Consider the following 20,563-nt stretch of genomic DNA (forward strand, 5'->3'; position numbering starts at 1 on the left):
TTGGAGTTGGTCTGTTTTCACTGACCAAACAAAACCTCTGAGGAGATGGTGATGTTCCGGATGCAGGCTTTATTAAGAAATATACAAATTCATGATCCACATAAAATATATCTAGGACCCAAACCGTTGGGAACTGTGGACCTAACATGGTCCACGTTTCGACGATACTGTCTTCCTCAGGGGTCCTTAAAAGACCTGATATAAAAACATGTGGATTAAAAACTGAAAACAATCCTGAGTCGTAACTCTGAGCGAATGAGGAGGGACTTTTAGGGACCCAACGGTTTGGGTCCTAGATAAATATTTATGTGGATTATGAATTTGTATATTTCTTAATAAAGCCTGCATCCGGAACATCACCATCTCCACAGATGGGATTAAGGCTCAACCTTTTGCTTGTTTTCACTGACTCCAGCTCTAGCCAAAATTGCTTCTGACTCTGACTCCATCGTCCTGACAAAAAAAACTGGGTTTAAAAAGGTTTGCACAAGTTCCTGGAGAAAAAGTCCATAATCTGCTATTGAGACAGACATGGGGAGAGCCACTTCTTGCCCTGGATCGCTAGCATGGAATACTGCTACACCTTGGGTTTTGGCCAGGTACTAGTGACCTAGTGACCTGGATTGACCTGGATTGACTGGGCTTGCTGGGCTGAGCCAGTAAGGCTATTTTTATGTCCTTATGTTCTTATGAAATCTGAAGCATAGAAAATAATGACAGATAAGGACTATGTGGCCCATCTTGTCTGCCCATCCATACCATATACCGTACTATCCCTTAGTCAACCTCAGAGATCCAACACTCTTGTCCCATTTGAATTCAAATACAGGCTTCGTCTTTTCTCCCACCATCCAACATCACTACTTTCTTTTTTCCTCCCATCCAATTGCCTCTGTCTCTCTCGCTTTCACTGTTTCTTCCCCATCTAACATCAAGGATCTCTTCAATCTCTCTCTCTCTCCATCCAGCATTGCCCCCCCCCCCGTCTCTCACTCTCTCATCACATCTCTCTTCGACCATCCAGCATTGCTCTGTCTCTCTTTCCCCCTCTGTCTCTTCTCTCCTCCCATTTTCCACCTTCAGCATTATCCGCTCTTTCTCTTTTTCCTCCCCTGCACCCCGCAAAAAGAAAAAGTCAGATCCCTTCCCGGCATCTAACCCCTTTCACCCTTCTCCCCCAATCGGCATTTTCCCCATTCCCTACCCCCTGCATCTACCTTTAATTTATAGTAAAAATTCCGGGCGGCAGCAATTCACAGAGCATTCCGCCGATCCCTGCGTCTTCTCTCCACTGTGACCTGCCCCAGCGGAAACAGGAAGTTGATCAGAGGGGTGTAATCCTATAACTAGGCCCCAAGGTACACACTACGTTATGCACCATGTTTCCATTGGTGGAAATGGTTGCGTCTCAAGTTAGGCGCAGTTGCCAGGCATATGCGCTATATTGCTATATTATAAACCACACCTAACACTATGCACCATTTCTATAATAGCGCTTAGGCTTTTTTTAAAGTCAGTGCTGATTTTATAGGCACAATTTATAGAATTTAGTGCAAAATATACAGAACACTTTAAGCATTGCCCAGCCTTGTTGCTTTTGGACACCTGCAGACCCTCTTGGGATCTAGCTACGTACTTGGGACCTGGGTTGGCCACTGTTGGAAACAGGATACTGGGTTTGATGGACCTTCGGTCTGTCCCAGTATGGCAGCTCTTATGTGAGCCAAGTATAGGACAATCAAGCTGTTGTGACATCACTGATGAGGCTGGCTCTTAGGCATTGGTGGAATGAGGCATTATGACATCACAATCTCAGCTCTGGAATGTTGCTACTTTTTGGGTTTCTGCCATTGTGACATCACTGATGAGGTTGGCTCTTAGGCATTGGTGGAATGAGGCATTATGACATCACAATCTCAGCTCTGGAATGTTGCTACTCTTTGGGTTTCTGCCATTGTGACATCACTGATGAGGTTGGCTCTTAGGCATTGGTGGAATGAGGCATTATGACATCACAATCTCAGCTCTGGAATGTTGCTACTCTTTGGGTTTCTGCCATTGTGACATCACTGCTGAGGTTGGCTCTTAGGCATTGGTGGAATGAGGCATTATGACATCACAATCTCAGCTCTGGAATGTTGCTACTCTTTGGGTTTCTGCCATTGTGACATCACTGCTGAGGTTGGCTCTTAGGCATTGGTGGAATGAGGCATTATGACATCACAATCTCAGCTCTGGAATGTTGCTACTCTTTGGGTTTCTACCAGGTACTTGGGACCTGGGTTGGCCACTGTTGGAAACAGGATACTGGGTTTGATGGACCTTCGGTCTGTCCCAGTATGGCAGCTCTTATGTGAGCCAAGTATAGGACAATCAAGCTGTTGTGACATCACTGATGAGGCTGGCTCTTAGGCATTGGTGGAATGAGGCATTATGACATCACAATCTCAGCTCTGGAATGTTGCTACTTTTTGGGTTTCAGACAGGTTCTTGGGACCTGGGTTGGCCACTGTTGGAAACAGGATACAGTACTCCCCCGATATTCACGGGGGTTCCGTTCCAGGAACCCCCGCGAATCTAAAAAAACCCACGAATACGGTTTTTCATGAGGGAGCCTGAAGAGGGCAGAAGGAGAGCAGCCGGAGCGCCGTGAATGCAGGAAATCACTCGCGGTACGCTCCGACCACCTCTTACTGCACTAAGTCAGGCCTTATCTAATTAAGAGCTGCATGTCAAAGCAGCTCCTGATTGGATAAGGCCTGACTTAGTGCAGGAAGAGGCGGTCGGAGCGTACTAACGATTGATTTCCTGCACTTGCGGTGCTCCGGCTGCTCTCTCCTGCCTCTTCCGCTGCCCTCTCCTTTTCGGCGGTTCACAGTCAGAAAATACCGCAAATGACTGGGACCGCGAACCGCTGACCGCGAACGACCAGGGGAACACTGTACTGGGTTTCATGGACCTATGGTCTATCCCAGTATGGCAATTCTTATGTTCTTATGCCTCTTAGACAGTCTCATCCAGCCAACCAAGTTTTGGCATTAAAGATGAATGAGTAGGGTTACCATATGGTTCCAGAAAAAGGAGGGCAGATTGAGCACCCGGGTTTTACTTCCATTGATGGAAGTAAAGGCCAGGTGTCTCTGTCTGTCCTCCTTACTTCCATTGCTTTCAGTGGGAGTAAAACCCGGATGTCTCTCAATCCGTCCTCCTTTTTCTGGAGCCACAGGGTAACCCTATGAATGAGCATTGATGAAATGCAAGGTTTCACTGATGATCTTGTCAAAATGAGTTTCATTTCCTCTTTTGAATGTGCCTCTTCCTCTTTTTCACTTCAGCTGGTTGGTTTCATGGCTATCATAATCCCCTGTTCTTGTTGTCTCCTGTAACCTGTCCAATTGCTAGGCAATCCCAGGGGTTTTTGCTCTTTGGAGAAGTGCTGTCTGAGGGAGATGTGGATGCACTGAGGTCCGTTCCTGGACATACAGAGAGTATGAGCCTCCTCCCTGGAGCTGGGGAGGGTGAGGGAGTTAATGGGAAACAGAGTGCTCAGTTGTCACTACTCAGACTGGAGGAAGGTCACGAGTGGTGTTCCGCAGGGCTCGGTGCTCGGGCTGCTGCTATTTAATATATTCATAAATGATCTAGAAACAGGAACGAAGAGTGAGATAATAAAATTTGCGGACGACACCAAACTATTTAGTGGAGCTTGGACAAAGGAGGACTGCGAAAAATTGCAAAGGGACTTAGACAAATTAGGGGAATGGGCAGAGAGATGGCAGATGAAGTTCAATGTTGAGAAGTGTAAAGTATTGCATGTGGGAAGCAGAAACCTGAAGTACAACTATATGATGGGAGGGATGTTATTGAAGGAGAGTACCCAAGAAAGGGACTTGGGGGTAATGGTGGACATGACAATGAAGCCGACGGCACAGTGCGCAGCGGCCGCTAAGAGAGCGAATAGAATGCTAGGTATAATCAAGAAGGGTATTACAACCAGGACGAAAGAAGTTATCCTGCCGCTGTACCGGGCGATGGTGCGTCCACATCTTGAGTACTGCGTCCAGTATTGGTCACCATACCTTAAGAAGGATATGGCGTTACTCGAGAGAGTTCAGAGGAGAGCGACACGACTGATTAAGGGGATGGAAAGCCTTTCATACGCTGAGAGATTGGAGAAACTGGGTCTCTTTTCCCTAGAAAAGAGAAGATTAAGAGGGGATATGATAGAGACTTACAAGATCATGAAGGGCATAGAGAGAGTAGAGAGGGACAGATTCTTCAAACTTTCGGAAAATAAAAGAACAAGAGGGCACTTGGAAAAGTTGAAAGGGGACAGATTCAATACAAATGCCAGGAAGTTCTTCTTTACTCAACGTGTGGTGGACACCTGGAATGCGCTTCCAGAGGGGTTTAAGAAAGGATTGGACAATTTCCTGCTGGAAAAGGGGATAGAGGGGTATAGATAAAAGATTACTGCACAGGTCCTGGACCTGGTGGGCCGCCGCGTGAGCGGACTGCTGGGCGTGATGGACCTCAGGTCTGACCCAGCGGAGGCATTTCTTATGTTCTTATGTTCTCTACTGGCTTGTGGGAGACACTGATGAGTCGTGGGGGAGGGGGGGACGGGGACGACACTGAGTCGGGGGGACGGACCCTGGAAACACAGGAATTAGATTAATGCAACAAAAATGTCCCGGACATAGCAAAGAAATCCGAAATAAATTAGTGATATGGTCAGCAGATAAAAGATAAATCTCATACCTGTCCAAATCACTAAAAATATTAATAGCCCTCTTTTTTGCTTCTGCTTACTGGAGTTTTTAGGTTCTAAAAATTTACCTGTTTATATTTTTTTTAACACTGTTTGAAGATTTAAGCCCACACTTTGTGTTTTAATGATCGCTTTCCCTAAAACCACCCTTCAGCTGTCCGTGCTGTATTCATTCTTTACACACCTCAGTGTGATGCCTGCTTGGGGCTCTGCAGAACAACTGTTGACCAATATATGCTATACTCATGCTTTACGATTTGAAGTTTTCATGGGGTGCTGATAAATCTGCTCTTCAGCTGTCTATGCTGTGAAGCCTGCAAAAGCGGGGTGGGGGTGGGGGTGGGGGACTTCGAGGAAGATATGTTTGGGGCTGTTTGTGTTGAATCAAGCTTTACATAGAGTATATCAAAGGGACTCCTGCGTGGTAGTTTCATGAAAATCCATTCTTCAGCTGTCCGTGCTGTATTCATGCTTTACTTGTATCGGTGTGATCAGAGCTGTGATGTAGGTCTGCCTTTGAGCATTCATTCTGTACTCATGATGCAAATTGCCACAGTTCATCTGTCGGTGCTGTATTGAACTATTTTTTTTTCCCATGTCCTTGTGGCTGGCTGACTTGACGCTGCCTGTCTAGAATCTTCTTCTCCGCATGGGGCTCTTTTGGGCATTTGCTCTTCAGCTGCCTGCGTTGCATTCAAGCTTTTCCTGTATCACAGTGGCTTATGTGGTTATAGCATTTTTCCCTGGAAGGGGTTTGGGACCCACCAGGACAGCTCCCGCCTCCTAATCTGGAGTGGAGGAAAACCTGATTGTTAGAACCGCGGTCTGAGAACCAGGGGAGCCCAGGTCACGTCCCCCGGTAGCCCCTTAAGAGCTTGGGCAAGCCAGTTAACTCGCCATTACCTTAGGAGGAACGAAGGGCTTTTGTAGGCTGTATATCAGAAATTAAAGAAAGGGAGAAAGAATGCAAAAAGCTTGGACTGCAGAATAAGCAGGTTTTTACTCATCTCAAATTAATATAAAGCCTGATTTAAAACACTTGATTTGCTTAAAGGAAGCGTGTGAGAGCCTAAGTTCAGTATTCTGTTACTTTTGTGCCTCCTGGGTACCAGACAGATGCAAAGAGGGGAGGGGGCAGGGATGTTCACTCCATTAATGCAAATGCATAGGAAGCCCCTGGTATAACACTAGGTTCTTCTCATGGCCAGGTTCAATTCCTGGGCTTGGACTCTTATCTCTCAGGCAATGGCACAGTAGGGGGGGAGAACCACCTAGGGGGGGGGGGCGCCTCGCCTCATAGAAGTCCTATGAGCGTCGCAGCCATGGCTGGCGCAAAAAACCATGCTACGGTTTTGTAAAAAGGAGGTGAATGCTCGTTGGCTTGACCAGCATCTTCTACTCATGCCGGCGGCGTCGCCCTTCTGATGTCGCATCCTGGTTGTGGGACCAGGATGCGACGTCAGCAGGGAGCCGACGCTGGCATGAGCTTTGCGTGGAAGGTGCTGCTCGCACCAGTGAACGCTTCCAGAGGAACGCGGGGGCAGGGGGGGGCGTGCTGAAGCGGCGGAGAAGAGTTGAGGGGCACCCAAGCAGCAGGAAAGAGTGGGGAGGTGCCCATGCGGTGGGGGGAGGGGGATATGCACAGTGTTTCAGCGCCGAGGCGCCACCGCCCCGGGCGCCAACCTCCCTCGCTACGCCACTGCTCTCAGGCCAGTTAAGGCTACAGCTATAGTGGAAGCTCTGGGAAGCACATTTGGCGGTCCTTCCGACCGGTGCTACAGTGCTTATACTGGGCTCAAACGGGAGCCATGGTGTGGAACTCCCTCCCAGTAAAGGAGTGGGAATGTGGTGGGGGTGGAGGGAAATATTTTGCTGACTTGGAAGGCTACTAGAAATAAAAAGAATATCGGCTGGGGGTGAGGGGGGGAAGAAGGGGAAGGAGGGAATCAAATTTATTTTAAGACCTGAGGTCTCCATAGTGTGGCCCCACTACCAGGGCTGTGGGGTTGGCACACCGGCCTTGAATAGGGTTACCAGATTCTCTATGAAATGAGGACATGCGAGCCCATCCAGTTCCGCCCTGGACCCGCGCCATTCCACCTCCAGTCCCGCCCTTTTCCATCGCCAACCCCACCCCTTTCCACCTCATCTCCTTTCCCAAGCCATGTCTTGACGGCCTCCGCGCATGTGCGCATACCATGCAAAGACATTACATGCTCCATTTTCGTGCCATTTGTTTTTCAGCGCCGAAAAGCATTATAATGGAAGCAAGGTGCCAAACCAACCCCAAAACACAAGAACATAAGAATAGCCATACTGGGTCAGACCAATGGTCCATCAAGCCCAGTAGCTCGTTCTCAAAGTCACTAGTACCTGGTCAAAATCCAAGGAGTAGCAACATTCCAGAATCTTAGCAAGATTCCAGAACTCCAAAGAGTTGCAACATTCCATGCTACCGATCCAGGGCAAGCAGTGGCTTCCCCCATGTCTTTCTCAATAACAGACTATGGACTTTTTCTCCAGGAACTTATCCAAACCTTTCGTAAAACCAGCTATGCTATTCGCTCTTACCACAGCCTATGCGTTTCCATGTGGATCTGAAAAGGGGCATAACAGGAGGGGTGCGTGCGAGTCGGGCGTTCAGGGGATCTGCGCCCATCTTGCATACTGAAATGTCGTACCCGGTTTCATTTGTTGTTTTGGCTGAGGATTCTGGCACTGAGTGATGTTATAAATATTGCCCAACTTGGCGTATTGTTGAGAGAATAACATTTTTTTCAGCACCCGAATTTGGGTGTCATTTTCTAAATCTACTCCTGTGTGTCCTACATAGGGTTCGGTTCAGAATTTGTTTTGATTTCACTTCCCCTCTGGAAATTTCCCTTCTTCTTTTCATAACAAAGCCACCGAGAGAGGAAGATTACAGCTTTATAGATTACAACTGGTTCAGAATACTGCAGCAAAACTGATTTTTGGGAAACGTAAGTTTGATCACAAGACACCGTTGCTCCAGAGTCTTCATTGGCTTCCTGTTTATTTTAGAGTTCAGTTTAAATGTGCTTGTGTTATTTGTAAAATCCTTTATGGTGTCTTCACTCCTCTAGTTCCTTTATCCTGGAATCTTTACAGATTCTCTTTTGCAAGGGGCAACCAACAATATAAATTATCTCTCCTTCCAGAAAAGGGATTAGAGGAGTTAAGATTTTTGGCCAATCTTTGATTTTTAAATTTTCTCAAATTTGGAACGATCTTCCGTTCCTTATAAGAAGCTCTGGTTCTCTTCTATTTTTCAATAACCTTTGGAAAACTACTTTATTCACTAAACATTTTGGAAATTAATTCTTTTTGAAATTTTTCTTTTATGATCATGCATCTCGGAAGCGGTAATCCATGCAAAGCCTACACCTTGAATGGAGAAACTTTAACCAGGACTACAGCAGAACGAGATTTAGGAGTAATCATCAGTGCAGACATGAAAACTGCCACTCAAGTGGAGAAGGCTTCATCTAAGACATCTAAGGCAGATGATGGGTTGTATCAAGAGAAGCTTCGTCAGCAGGAAACCTGAAGTCATAATGCCATTGTACAGAGCCATGGTGAGACCTCATCTGGAATACTGTGTGCAATTCTGGAGGCCACACTACCGTAAAGATGTGCTCAGAATTGAATCGGTTCAGCGGATGGCCACCAGGATGGTCTCGGGGCTCAAGGGTCTCACGTACGAAGAAAGACTGAACAAACTGCAGCTCTACACTCTTGAAGAGTGTAGGGAAAGGGGAGACATGATTGAGACATTTAAGTACATCACGGGACGTGTCGAGGTGGAAGATGATATCTTTCTTCTCAAAGGACCCTCGACCACAAGGGGACATCTGCTCAAACTCAGGGGAGGGAAGTTTCGTGGAGACGCCAGGAAGTACTTCTTCACGGAAAGAGTGATTGAGCATTGGAACAAGCTTCCAGTGCAGGTGATTGAGGCCAGCAGCATCCCAGACTTTAAGAATAAATGGGATACCTATGTGGGTTTCCTACAAGGGTCAAGTCAAGGAATAGGGTCGCTAGGGTATAGACTTGAAGGAGCGGGTCAGTAGAGTGGCTGTATGATTAAGGGGGTCAGTAGACTTAAAGGGGTGGGTCAATAGAGTGGGCAGACTTGATGGGCTATAGCCCTTATCTGCCGTCATCTTTCTATGTTTCTATATTTTTTTAAGTTAACTATTGTAAACCGGGTCGAGCTTTCTTGGAATGAAGACTCAGTATATAAAGCCAAGTATTAGATTAGATTAGGAAGAAACAGTTATTTTTTTAAACTGAAACAATAACTTTTTCACTGCCTTTAAAAAACACTCTTCACGAACAGAGATCCACCTCCCAAAATGGTCTGACCGACTAATACCCATATGTAGGGCATTTTCAGGTATTGAGCTCAGATTGTGACATGAGTTGCCACCGCTTTTGTGAGAGGAGCGAAATTTATTGTTTCACACAGCATTAAAAGCATATCAACTTCATCAAACATTGACTGGAGAGGCAAGAGAGAAGACGAGCTAAGGCATTAGGTCAGGCTTGTCCAACCCACGGCCCACTAACTCTATTTTCTTGGCCTGCCAGAAGCTCCCAGAAGTCCTCTGATAGGATCTCTGCTTCCTTGCCGCGTTGGCCTATTTGGGTGTTTGAGCCATGCGGGGACTGGAAGTTGAGGCTGTTTCTGCGGTATCAAGTCATGTGAGATTAACCTCAACTTCTGGTGTAGCATGGCTCAATCCCATGGTTAAACCAGTCGCAGCAGGAAAAGCAAGGATCCTGTAGGAGGATTTCCTGGAGATTCAGTGGACTACTGCTGGCAAGGAAGCCAAGAAATTCATCTATGGGTGGCAGCGAGGCAAGTTTCCATCGAAGGCAGCAATCGGCAATCAAGTGAGGGAAAGAGACAGGTGTAGGCCGAGGGTACATATGAGAGAGAGAGAATGGGTGAAGGATTGGGGGACGTGGGGGATAGAAAGAGAGAAAATCAACCTGACATTGGGAAAAAGGCACATGGGAAGCAGAAGATTTTTGTTATGTATATTTTATTTTTAAAACTCAATAAAAATTATTGAACATTAAAATGTATTTCACTATGGATGCACTTCACATTTGTTAATGGCATTGTTATAATGTGCTCCTCGTTGGAGCACGCATATTGTTGGCTTTGTATTTCATCTTTTATAAAATCAATAAAACTCTTTGAACTAAAAAAAAAAAATGTATGGACCGCGTGCAGGCAAAAAAAAAAGCTGGCGATGGTGGGGAAGCATGGACTTTCATTTTGAAACTGCCATTCATATTATTTATTTTAAAAATTTACGAATCGCTTATATCTAAGCAATGCACAAAACCTTTACATCCACAATTTCAAGCACGAACAAACATTATAAAATGCAGTAAACAAATCAATCTCCCCCCCAAAAAAAATTTCCTTAATACAGAATTGTTTAAATCTAAAACAAATAATAACCCCAAATTTGATCACGTCTCGCCGCTCCTGTCTAAGCTTAATTGGCTCCCAGTAATCCCCAGGATCCACTTCAAATGTGCGTGCCTAGCCTTCAAGATCCTACATGGATGGCATCCTTCCTGCCATTATCCCTCTAGCCTGGAACTCCCCAACCCCTACCTCCTCCAGATCCTCCCAAACTCTTAAACTATCCTTCCCTTCCACAAAAGGTATTTCTCATGCAGGCAAACTTGGGTCATCCCTCCCCTTTAGAATCACTGAGCTCTGGAATAACCTTACCTCCCCGCTCCGAACCTCAAGCTCCCTCCAACCCTTCCCCCCCTCTTAGGCCTCTCACACCCATCCTCACCCTTTTACACCTAATCCTTACACCCTCCACTGGAGTTCCTCTCTCATCCTATTTCCTGTAAACCGTGCCGAGCTCTGCGTCTACGGAGATGGTGCGGTATATAAACCCAAGGTTTAGTTTAGTTTAGGGTTAGAGAAAGACGTCCCAAACAATTGTGTTTTTAATAATTTCTTGAAAGACGTACGATCTTTGCATAATCTCATTATATCTGGAATCGAATTCCAGAGATTCTTACCGGCAATTGCGAAAATAGATTTTACATAGTGAATCCCATTTTCTTTTCAATTCAGGTGTGTCTCCTGGCTCGCTGGTGCATAATGCAACAATGGACCTCTCCGAACTCCCCAACTTTTTGGCACTGGAGAACCCACCTCCATGGCGTTAGTTCTTTGGGAGGCGTGGGAGGTGGGGAGCTCTTTTAAACGTCGGTGTTGTTTTCTGCTTCTTTGGGACCCATATTTGCGCTTCATATCTCCTAGGGGAGGTAGCCTAATACTTAATGCCCTACCTTAACTGTTGGGTGTACCCACGTCGGTTCTGGCTCTTCGCATCTCTCTGCTCTGAGGGTGGGGAGGGGGCTGCTTTTTGTTTTTTTGGGGGGGGAGGGTGTCTAGTCTTGCTGAATGCCCTGGGGTCATCAGAGCCCAGACCCTGGGGGAACCATGTGCGATCTTTTGTTCTTTTTCTGGGACTGGCAAGTCTGGTCCTTTTTTGGGGGCTTTTCATGCTACAGGGGTCTCTGATCCCCCGTGTGCCCAGGGAATCTCTTCACATCCCTTTCCATGTTTGTAGGGTGAACAGGGAGGGTGGATGGGTGGTTTGGAAGAGATTTCTGGGGTTCTTGGATGGGTATAAATGACATATGATTTTGTACTGTTCTGTTTGTCGTGTGTATACAACTGTTTTTCTCTGGTTCCGCCTGTTTTTAGTCAATAAAAATTGTTTACAATCTAAACTGACGAGCGACATCCCTCCCTCATTTTGAAACTGCCATTCATATGACCGAGATAGTAGGAAATGGTGACTTAGCCATGGGGGTAGGGGCTTGAGCCCCCTCCCCCAACTTTGGGCTTAGGCCCTCTCCAACCCTGCACTGCACCCATTAAATGGCTGGTTATGACGCCAAAGTCTTGCCTGCCAAAGACATTCACTGCCGAGCCACTCCACTCCTGCTACAGTAAGTGAAAGTCGGTGGGTGCCTCCGGCAACGGATGTTAGAACTCCTCGCTAGAAAATGACATGGGGACGTGTGCCTGTGGTTAACCGCTGGGTAGGGACGGGGACAGAGCCCACAGGGATGGGGTGGGGGCCGGGACTGAGCCCGTGGAGACAGGGGCAAACTTTGTCCCCGAGTCATTCCTTAAACTTGAGACTAGTATCAATATAGAAAAACTTGACACATCTTAGAAAACTGGCAACCGAATTCAACGATTAAATAAAACTGCAGAAACTACTTTTTGATTTCAATGAACCACTGTTAGATGACATCATTTGTGTCTTGTCCGCCATCTGCAACGTCCTTCCATCATGTGCCCAGCTGCTCAGGCATCTTACTGTTACTGCAGCCGATCCATTCATCATTGCTGGCAACAAGGAGCATTTACAAAATGTAATAGACATTTATTTTCCTGCCCATCCACTGCACAGATTAGGTTCTCTTCTACACCCATGTCCGAAAGACAATCCTATTACCTACCCAGATGATGTAAAAATATAGGCAACTGAATGTTTGAGAAGGTTGTACCAAAACCAGGTCGAAATGGAAGGCTCTACAGTGCTCCCCCACAAATGTGCAGTCGGCGGTCCGCGGCCCCAGTCATTTGCGGTATTTTCCGACCACGAATGACAGGGTAGGAGAGGAAGGGAAATCACTCGCTCTGTGCTCCGACCGCCTCTTCCTGTACTAAAGTCGGGCCTTACCAATCAGGAGCTGTGAGTCAAAGCAGCTCCTGATTGGTGAGGCCCGACTTTAGTACAGGAAGAGGCGGTCGGAGCATACGGCGAGTAATTTCCTTCACTCGCCGGCGCTCCGGCTGCCCTCTCCTGCCTCTCCAGCTGCCCTCTCCTGTCTCCCTTGCCTGAAAACCGTATTTGCGGTTTTTTGAAATTCACAGGGGTTCTTGGAACGGAACCCCCGTGAATTTTGGGGGAGTACTGTATTTGTGATTTATAAAGAGTTGTAGAGAATATTGTCCTTTTTATACTTTAATGGAAAGGTTTAAATATAAAACCATAAATGTTTGAGTTTGTGCAGATACAGGGACGAACATTTTCTACCCCTTGCACACGCTCAGTTCACGCATGGAGGCACCCCACTGACTTCTGGGTTATTAAAGTAGCAGCAGCAGGAGGAGGAGGAGGGGTGTTGCTCAGCAGGGAATGTCTTTGTCTGGCGTCAAAGGTAGTAATTGGGAGGGGGGATGGAAGGAATATGTTGGCATGGGATCCAAACTATTCATTAAAGTTTCTTGAAGAAACCAGTTATTTCACGATTGCCTTTCACAGTTCTGATTACAGGCAGAGTGGAAAGAGTTCGTTAGAAATTCCGCAGCTCTGGATTTCTTATTGTTGCTGTGACATCCCAGATTGCTGACTGTGGACCTCATTTTTTTTAAAAAAAACTTGTTGCCAGATTTCCTCTCTCAAAAAAACCACAGAGGACACCTGGCACTGCCCTGATCTGTCCAAGCCCCGCCCCATTCCTCCTGCAGCTCCGCCCCAGCCCTGCCCCCCAGCCGAACCTCCTGTCTTCTTCCCATGAGGTCTGGAGGCCCTGTGCGCATGCGGGGACATTGACGTGATGATGTCACGCGCACCTGCTTATGTTGTCATCGTGTCCGTGTTCCGTGCATGCGCAAAGGGCCTACAGGTGTGGCCCTGAGCTCGAGGACTTCCAAAACCCAGACAAAACTGCAGGGTTTTGGAAATCCCTCCGGGCACTCGGACAGTCCCTCTGGTAATCCTATTTAGGGGTTGATATTCAGCGGGCGGTTCTAAACCTGGAAAATCAGCGTCGGGCCAAGTCTGGGCTTCAGCACTGAATTTCCGAGTTCACCACTTTGGGTCCTAACTTCAGCCCTTCAAGCCTCCTATGAGGAACTGTATCAAAGGCTTTGCTGAAATCCAAGTAAATGACATCTAGCGTATGTCCTCGATCCAGCTCTCTGGTCACCCAATCAAAAAAGTTGATGTATGCTTCTGTAATATGTCCAATTCGGCTGAGAGAAATTATCTCGCAGCGTTACCAGCCTTCATTCACACTTAAGATATCTCATTTTTCATTTATTTTTCACTGTTCCTCAGCGGGCCACCATGCACTCAAACATTCTCATAGGGTATGGCTTTACGCTCCCACTCCTCATTGGAACCAGCATATGTTTTTTATTATTATACTTTTTGCGCTTTAATTATACGTAATTTATAAATACTAAAAGTACTTAGCTTTTAGCAAGACGCTGTGCAGGGGAGTTTGTATGAATACACCGACATGTTTCGCCCGTGCAAATTAGTGGGCTTTATCAAGGTTCCCACTCCATTTTCGTGTGGACGCTATGGTGGTTGAATGTTTGAGAGAGGGAGTGGGAACCTTGATAAAGCCCACTAATTTGCACGGGCGAAACATGTCGGTGTATTCATACAAACTCCCCTGCACAGCGTCTTGCTAAAAGCTAAGTACTTTTAGTATTTATAAATTACGTATAATTAAAGCGCAAGAAGTATAATAATAAAAAACATATGCTGGTTCCAATGAGGAGTGGGAGCGTAAAGCCATGCCCTATGAGAATGTTTGAGTGCATGGTGGCCCGCTGAGGAACAGTGAAAAATAAATGAAAAATGAGATATCTTAAGTGTGAATGAAGGCTGGTAACGCTGCGAGATAATTTCTCTCAGCCGAATTGGACCTTGTTAGTTTCTTCATTCTAAGATACTTTATTATATTAGTGCTGAAGTTTGCTTCTGTAATATGGTCGTGTTTCCTCAATGAGTAGATGAGTCTCGGAGCTGTATTTTGGATGGTTTGCAGTTGTTTAGTCATTGTAGCAGGGCAGGGGAGGTAGAGGATGTTGCAGTAATCTAGTAGATTTTAGGATTAGGGATTGTGTTTTTTCGAAGAATTTCCTGACTTGTCTTAGGTTTCTCATCACTGCGAAGGATTTCTGTATTGTTTTATTTATTTGCCGTTGCATGGTGCAGCATCGGTCTATAGTCATTCCTAGTAGTTTTATGGTCGCTTGAATGGGATTGTGTTCATTTCTAGATTGGTTATGGTTGGACTTTGTCGTTTTCGAGGAGGATAAATTTAGTTTTGTCTGTGTTGCGCTTAACTGACCGAGGGCTAACTCTGCCCCCAGAATGCCCCAAAATAGCTGGTTTTGAGACAAATGCTAGCGGGACATGATATTTTCTTTCTCAAGGGACCCTCGGCCACAAGAGGGCACCCGCTCAAACTCAGGGGCGGAAAATTTCATGGCGACACCAGAAAGTATTTCTTCACAGAGAGAGTGGTTGATCATTGGAACAAGCTTCCAGTGCAGGTGATCGAGGCAGACAGCGTGCCAGACTTTAAGAATAAATGGGATACCCATGTGGGATCCCTACGAGGGTCAAGATAAGGAAATTGGGTCATTAGGGCATAGACAGGGGGTGGGTAAGCAGAGTGGGCAGACTTGATGGACTGTAGCCCTTTTCTGCCGTCATCTTCTAGGTTTCTATGTTTCTATGACATTTTCAGTGGCGCAAGGAGGATATTATGTAAGGTGCCTAAAATTAAGTGGCGATAGCCTTCTAAAACATGCCTACTGGCACTTAACTTAAGTGGTTTTAATTGGCTTTAAACAATGTGATAATTCATCGCACCATTAAAAGCCAATTGCAGAACAATTAGCATAAAAAAATAGGCAGTGCTAGGCGTCTCCCGCAACTGGCGCCTACGTCTCTGGCGCTTAGCAATGTCTAGTGATGGGATTAGGCATGGCTATGGGCGGAGCCAGACATCGCTAGGCGTGATTCCCTGACGCATCTAGGCCTTTAAAATCCTGTCCTAGGGTCTGTAGTAGCCGCGGTTCTGAAAGCGGAGCCTTCAGAACCGGTGATGTGCGGCAGGGGCCCGTTTTGCAGGCGTCCGCCGCAGAAGGCGCCACTTGCAGAATCAGCCCATAAGTGCCACCGAAAAAGAACAGTTAACCCGGGCTGCTTAAATTCCTTTGAATATCGACCCTTTAGCGTTTTCCCTTTTTCCTTGGCATTGCGCTTCATGGCTCTGGGTGTTCGTTTTGGGAACCTGAGCACTTGTGGTGTAAGAGAGGATGAGTTCTGCTTTCAGCTTGTCTTGAAATGTAATCCGCTAAACTACTTGGTATTTTCCAGCTTTCCTGCCAAGGAAGGACTGCCGGATGACGAGGCCCCACCCGCTCTCATTCCCAGGGCCAAGCTACAGCACCAACCTCTGATTTCTCCACTCCTGCCATCACCGTCGCTGCAGCTGCCACCCAGACTCCATCTCCCTGCCCCGGAATTTGGTGAGTTGAAGGAAACAACCTCCTCAATCAGGTTTTGCTGTTTTGTGTTCTTCTCGCTGCAAACAGGTTGGGTAAAGAGTCAAAAAGTCATGGTTTTGATTTACCATCTTCCTATGAGACAACCAAAGTGTTTTACATATTACGTTACATTTATTCCTCCATTACCTTATTACATGCAGGTACTTTCTGTGTTCCTACTGGGCTCACAATCGAAGTTTGGAACGCGTTGCCAGAGGTTGTGGTAAAATCGGATAGTTTTAAGAAAGGTTTGGACAAATTCCTGGAGGAAAAGTCCATAGTCTGTTATTAAGACATGGGGGAAGCCTCTGGTTGCCCTGGATCGGTAGCATGGAATGTTGTAACTCCTTGGATTTTGGCCAGGTACCAGTGACCTGGAACGGACTACTGGGCTTGATGGACCATTGGCCTGACCCAGTAAGGCTATTCTTATGTACCTCAGGGTCACAGCTGCCCCTCCCCCAATATTCAGCAGGACAGGAATGGCTCCTGGCAGGCTAAGTACCATTTAACCAGCTAGCCACCAATATTTAGTGAGAGATAGATGGCTTGTCCGATGACTGGCCTATGCACTGTCAGTATTCAGCGGCTAGCTAGACCTGTCTAAAAGGCAAGTCCTGCCCCCAATGACCCCCCCACTGGACCACCAGGTATTCACCTAGGCCCAGGGGTGCCTCCCTAGACATGGGGGGTTGGGGAGAGGGGGGGGGGAGAGGTTTTGTGGCTGGCTGGGGGAAGGGCATTGTTGGGGGAGGATTGAGGGGAGCCTGGGGCTCTCTTTTTAGCAGCAATATATGGTCTGCTAATGGCTGAATGAGCCCCAGTGGCATAGTAATGGGGAGGCACCCCTGGCGTAATCTTGCTGAGGGCGTGGTACCCTTCCTCCTCTCCGCCCCCCCCCCCGCGCGCCCCTTGCCTTCCATTTTTACTTCACTGGCGCGAGGTGGCTGCCCACATCGATCTCTTTTATGTCACTTCCGAGACCCGCGCCTAAGACGTGACGTGAAAGGGCGAGAGCCGGAGAATTAAAAGAGGTACAGGGGGCAGGGAAGACGGTGGGGGAGGGGCCCCGGGTGTCTCTCATCCTTACTACGCCACTGATGAGCACATAACGTTAGCACTGCCAAAAAGACCGAATGAACTGGACATTGGCCTAAAGATTGGCCAGTGCCTGGTCAACTTCTGAGTCGGTGCACTCGCCCGGAAATTCTGCGCCATTTGCTACCTGCGCCAAAGGCTGCGAGCAGCTTACAAGTTGCTAATTGCTGTAGGCTGGATACGAGGGTTCTTCGAAAAGTTTCTGCACTTTTATATTTTCGTGGGGGCGGGAGAAATGGAGGCAAAACACGGGGATCGCGTGGAAAAGTGATGTACTGCGTCACCTTGGTTTGCGAGCATAATTCGTTCCGGAAGCATGCTCGTGATCCAAAGCGCTCGTATATCAAAGCAAATTTTACCCAGAGGAAATAATGGTAACTCGGACGATTCGTTCCATATCCCCAAAACTTTAATACAAACTACAGTACTGTACGTACTTGTATTGCAAGGTCTTGCTCGTTTCGAACAGTCACCACACTGTGGGCGAATAGGGCGTGATGCTTTTATTACGTCCAGCCGCGCTCAGCGTGAGATGCGCGTATGTTGTGCGCGTTTGAACTGTGGGCGCATGTATTACGTTCAGCCGCGATCAGTGATGCAACGCGCAAATATTATGCGTATTTGACGTGACGCAGGTACATGCGCTCGTACTGCAAGACCTCGCGCGTTTCGAACAGTCACCACACTGCGGGCGAATCGGGCGTGATGCTTTTATTACGTCCAGCCGCGCTCAGCGTGAGATGTCCGTATGTTGTGCGCGTTTGAACTGTGGGCACATGTATTACGTTCAGCCGCGATCAGTGATGCAACGCGCAAATATTATGCGTATTTGACGTGACGCAGGTACATGCGCACGATACCTGCAAGACCCTCGCGCTTTCACAGGTCGCCACACTGCGGGGCGAATCGGGCGTGATGCTTTCATTAACGTCCAGCCGCGCTCAGCGTGAGATGTCCGTAAGTTGTGCACGTTTGAACTTTGGGTCGCATATATTACGTTCAGCGATCAGTGATGCAAACGCGCAAAATATTATGCGAATTTGACGAGAACGCAGGTACATGCTCTCAGTACTGCAAGTCAACGGCTCGTGTATCGAGTTAAAAATTAAGAAAATGATTTGCTCGTCTTGCCAAACACCCGTAAACTATGTTACTCGCTATCCAAGGTAGAAAGCAATTTGTTTTGTGAGATATATTAATAATAGTTGTTTAAAAGAAAACCAAAATTGCAGAAAACTTTTTGAAGGTCCCTCGTTAATACCCTTTATGATTTCGAGTGATTCAGAGCAAATATGATAAGTAGGAGGAGAGAAATGAGCAATGGCGTACAGAATGTCTGACCTCTGTACGGTTTGTCTTAGTTTTGTAAAATGATTTGGAATACCTCCTCCTCTCTCTCCACAGAGCAGCCCGATTACGAAGATGTGGCGCAGGTGCCGTTGGCTCCCAGAGAGAACATGGTCGATAAGGTGGGTCCATGGGAACGTAGCCCTGCTTTTGGACATTTGGAACTAAAATCAAGCAGCCCAGATTATAAATTGGTGAAAATGTGCAAACGTTGCACGTCAGTAAAATAATCCAGTTACAAATCTCAGAACCACAGTGGAGCAGTGCGTAAACCATGAGGCTGATTTAGTGTGCTTCTGGCTTTGTTTTATGTCCTCAGGCTTCAACTGATGGACGTATGAAAGAACACTCTCAGAATTCAAGAGTATAGGGGAGAAGAAATAAGGGAAAGGGAACTTGAATACCACCTTTTTGTGGCTTTGGCATTTCTAAGCTGAGGGCACTGGACTTGCCCAGGGTCACAAGGAGCAGCACCAGGATTTCATCTCACGACCTCTGGGTGCAGAGGCAAGAGCTCTACCAGTGAGCCACACCTTCAGCTGTCCAAGTATGACAATTCTTATATGAGCTGAGTACAGGACAATCAAGCCATTGTGACATCACTGCTGAGGTTGGCTCTTAGGCATTGGTGGAATGAGGCATTATGACATCACAATCTCAGCTCTGGAATGTTGCTACTCTTTGGGTTTCTGCCAGGTACTTGGGACCTGGCTTGGCCACAGGATACTGGGCTTGTTGAAAGGTGATGGGGACTTATATACCACCTTTTCATGACTTTGGTATGTCAAACCTGAGGGCACTGGAGGATGAAGTGACTTGCCCAGGGTCAAAAGGAACAGCACCGGTATTTGATCTCACAACTTCTGGGTGTAGAGGCAGCAGCTCAAAGACACCGATAAGGTTAGCCAACATTGCTAAGTGGATAATTGTCACTGAATACGTCCTGTGACCACCTTGGCACTATCTGGTCCATGGGGGTGGGAGATAGTCAGTGGGTGGAGCTTGAGTCTATCCAATTAGCAACTGTTTTCTGACCGTTAACCATATAACAAGCTGGCAAAAGTTAGGAAAGCAAAATGACTCGCTTTGCTATCTGGTTACTGGTCTAAATATAGCGTCTAAGTACGTCCAGGTCTTTAGCGCTGGTCAATATCTAGGTACTGGTGCTGAAAGTCCAGTTTAACCATGGGTGGCCGGCACTGCATACAGCTGTGGCTCAGTATCGAGCCCATAGACAATAAGGACGATTAGGTCAACCAGTATGCCCAACGCCCATTTGTACCTGCAACCTGTTCTGTTAGCAGCTTTTAGTCCTCTCCATCTGCCACCCACTAGTGTCATAAGAAACTAAGAATAGCCTCGCTGGGTCAGAGCCCTTTCTCACGGTGTCCAATCCAGGTCACTAGTGCCTGGCCAAAACCCAATGAGAGCAACATTCCAGAGCTGAGATTGTGATGTCATAATGCCTCATTCCACAGAGCCTCAGAGCCAACCTCAGCAGTGATGTCACAATGGCTTGATTGTCCTATATTTGGCTCACGTAAGACCATAAGAACAGCCATACTGGGTCAGACCAATGGTCCATCAAGCCCAGTAGCCTGTTCTCACAGTGGCCAATCCAGGTCCCTAGTGCCTGGCCAAAACCCAATGAGAGCAACATTCCAGAGCTGAGATTGTGATGTCATAATGCCTCATTCCACAGAGCCTCAGAGCCAACCTCAGCAGTGATGTCACAATGGCTTGATTGTCCTATATTTGGCTCACGTAAGACCATAAGAACAGCCATACTGGGTCAGACCAATGGTCCATCAAGCCCAGTAGCCCTTTCTCACGGTGTCCAATCCAGGTCACTAGTGCCTGGCCAAAACCCAATGAGAGCAACATTCCAGAGCTGAGGTTGTGATGTCATAATGCCTCATTCCACAGAGCCTCAGAGCCAATCTCAGCAGTGATGTCACAGTGGC

At 47.1% G+C, this 20,563-nt stretch overlaps 1 protein-coding gene across 6 annotated transcripts in view; it reads left to right on the plus strand.

Moving 5' to 3' along the window:
- ARAP1 (ArfGAP with RhoGAP domain, ankyrin repeat and PH domain 1) overlaps window positions 1–20,563 on the plus strand; it is a 331,554-nt gene that overhangs the window by 99,515 nt on the left and 211,476 nt on the right. For 5 of the 6 annotated variants that reach the window (XM_033947923.1, XM_033947925.1, XM_033947924.1 and 2 more), the window contains 2 exons: window positions 15,985–16,136; window positions 18,657–18,721. In XM_033947923.1, the coding sequence (XP_033803814.1) occupies window positions 15,985–16,136; window positions 18,657–18,721 (217 nt within the window). The remainder of the gene's footprint in view (window positions 1–15,984; window positions 16,137–18,656; window positions 18,722–20,563) is intronic. The other variant, XM_033947928.1, reaches the window with a different exon arrangement.

The sequence above is a fragment of the Geotrypetes seraphini genome, chromosome 6 (genome assembly GCF_902459505.1).
Source record: "Geotrypetes seraphini chromosome 6, aGeoSer1.1, whole genome shotgun sequence".
NCBI classification, from domain to species: Eukaryota; Metazoa; Chordata; class Amphibia; order Gymnophiona; family Dermophiidae; genus Geotrypetes; species Geotrypetes seraphini.